Here is a 2,564-nt window from a genome sequence, read left to right as displayed (position 1 = left end):
CTAGCAGTAGGCTGCCCCGCGGCAGGCAAGCTGATGCCGAGCATGATCAGATGCTACGAGGGCCCCCTTGTGCAGTGCACACCGCGGACCTCGCTTCTCACTTGCTCAGTCTTACTCTGCGTCTGGAAATGTCCTAGATCCCCTCCTTTAGGTGCCCCCCTTTGTCTTGGCTTTGCCTCCTCTCTGCTTGGCTCGTGTGCAGCAGGTCCGGGCCTGTCTGAGGGGGCGCCTGACCCTTCCGTCCATTGTCCAGGACGCCTGGCCCTATGAAGGGTCTCGTGGTGGGCATTTTTCCAGTGCCTTGCACATAGCAGTTCCTCTTCAGACGCCACGTTGCTTCACATCTAGCTCGTTTGTGCAAGACGAAATGAATCGTATTTTTTCTTCAGCCCTGACGTTACACTATTCTGGTTTTTATATTGCTTTGCAATAGCAATAGAAGACTAGCCCATCATAAGGTTAAAATAATTTTTGTAGTTAAAAAGCCACTGGTGAACACCCTTTCTAGGTCGTGGTAGATTAATATCATCATCAAAATTTTATGTGTTAAATGACTGAGTAGTTTCTATAGACAAGTGACAGCCAAAGATTTGGTGGCTTAATCATTATGTATTCATTTCGAACCTATCTGCAACCAGGAAAAGTACATGTACTTTAAAAAAATGAATGGAAGATAGTGCTGAGAACGTATGTGTATGTACACACACACACACACACACACACACACACACACACACACACACACACACATTTGATTAGACAGAGTTTCTGTCACTGCCTGCTAGTAACATAAGCCATCTGCTTCTTTTGAAAGACCTCAGAAGGTTCATAGTGATTCTCTAGCCTGACTACCAGTGGACTCTGATTTCCGACGTCTTGATGAAAACAAAGGGAGGCTTGAGTTTTCTTAGCAGGACTCTTGTGTTAATTGGTTTGCCATGTCTGCAACGGAAGTCTTATCTGACTTACTAAGTGTCATAATGAACAGCACATTTTTAACGCACCGAATGCTTTCTACTGCAGAGTGTCCACAGAGATGATTTCTTGGGAAAGGAATCCAGTAAATGGCATCTGCACGCTCCGAGTGTTGTAGATGTCCTCTCTCTGGGCTTATGAAATGTCACCCTGTTTGGTCACACTGTGTTTACCTCCTTGATAATCACCCACGAGAGTTCTTTCCATCAGTTCCTTTATCCTGCTCTGTTATACATTTTTGCTCCTTCTCGGGGCGAGTCTACTCTAAACCACATGCTGCCTCCCCCTTGAACCTACGGGAAACATGCCTGATTTGGCACGAAATGAGTCTTTTTGTCTTTCTTTTCCGGAAAGCCAAGCTCCCTGGGCCAGTCCCGAATCTTAACCTTGCCCATTTGGCACCGTGCACACCACAAACGTACACTCGGACGCACACGCATCCCGACGAGGCACTTCCCTTCCCCCTCCCCGCTTCCGAATCTCTCCTTCAGCTTTTGAGCAGTGAGACTTTTTTGCTCTTGAAAGGACCCTAAGCTCCATCCATCTTTCCGGGCCTGCTTTAGACGCCTTTGCCTGGAACTTAAGTAGATTCTTTGAGCCAGTGAGTCAAAAGTGTAGATTTTTCACCTCGGGGGAAGGAAAAATATCAGAGAATCCAGTGTTTGGCTGCAGAGGACGTGGGCGTGTTGATGCCCTCTGTTTTCTTACAGACAGTACACCGTGCGCTACCGAGAGAAGGGGGAATTGGCCAGGTGGGATTACAAGCAGGTCTCCCACAGACGCGTGCTGATCGAGAACCTGATCCCGGACACCATGTATGAGTTTGCAGTGCGTATTTCACAGGGGGAAAGAGACGGCAAATGGAGTACGTCTGTCTTCCAAAGAACACCAGAGTCCGGTCTGTATTTAAAGTGGCCTTTGGATTTTCAGTCGGGGAGTACCCCTAAAATGAGATTTAAAGATACTTTAAGAAGGCAATAGTGATAAAGGCCAACAGAGGCATTTTTTTTTTTTTAAAGTGACGTTAACCCTAAATCTTGGCAGTGTGTCTATGTATAAACACGGAGACGTTGAGGAGCTAGTTCCCTGGGTCTGTGTTTTATCCTTCACGAGCCGTTTCCATTCGCATGTTTTCCTGACACATGGAGCACATTAAATCCCCGTGTGGAGCATCCGTGAATCACCCCTGCATGTGGGAATGTCCCCTGAGCGTTCCACGGCTGGCTCGGGAATATGGGAGAGACCCCGCTTTCCTTAGGCTGGGGTTGCGTTTGATTCCAGGGGAGAATCGTGCTCCATCTCCAAGGTTCCAATTATTTCCTTTTAGACTATGTTTCTAAAAGCTTTAGTAAAAAACCAATTTTCATCTTCTTATATATTTTAATATTCGGCGATGAAAGAGATTCCGAATTCTTCAAAGCATGTCTCTAGATATGTCTAAGCTCACGATGTGAGTCGGTGGAACCGATATAAATCACCGGTACGCAAGAGCAAGTGTCACCTTTCCTCTCGTACGGAATAAAAATGAACACAGTGGCTCTTAGTGAAAACTGTATACGCGAAGACTGCATGTCATTTGCTTTCAGGAT

General features: G+C 46.5%; 1 protein-coding gene across 1 annotated transcript in view; it reads left to right on the top strand.

Annotated features, from left to right (window-relative positions):
- The window catches only part of FNDC1 (fibronectin type III domain containing 1), a 106,382-nt gene that overhangs the window by 25,782 nt on the left and 78,036 nt on the right, over positions 1–2,564 (top strand). The window contains exon 6 of the mRNA XM_011376308.1: positions 1,679–1,877. Within this exon, the coding sequence (XP_011374610.1) occupies positions 1,679–1,877 (199 nt within the window). The remainder of the gene's footprint in view (positions 1–1,678; positions 1,878–2,564) is intronic.

Source organism: Pteropus vampyrus, unplaced genomic scaffold (assembly GCF_000151845.1).
Source record: "Pteropus vampyrus isolate Shadow unplaced genomic scaffold, Pvam_2.0 Scaffold292, whole genome shotgun sequence".
Taxonomy (NCBI): Eukaryota; Metazoa; Chordata; class Mammalia; order Chiroptera; family Pteropodidae; genus Pteropus; species Pteropus vampyrus.
The sequence above is the reverse complement of the archived record's forward strand: the minus strand, read 5'-3'. Positions and strand labels throughout refer to the sequence as shown.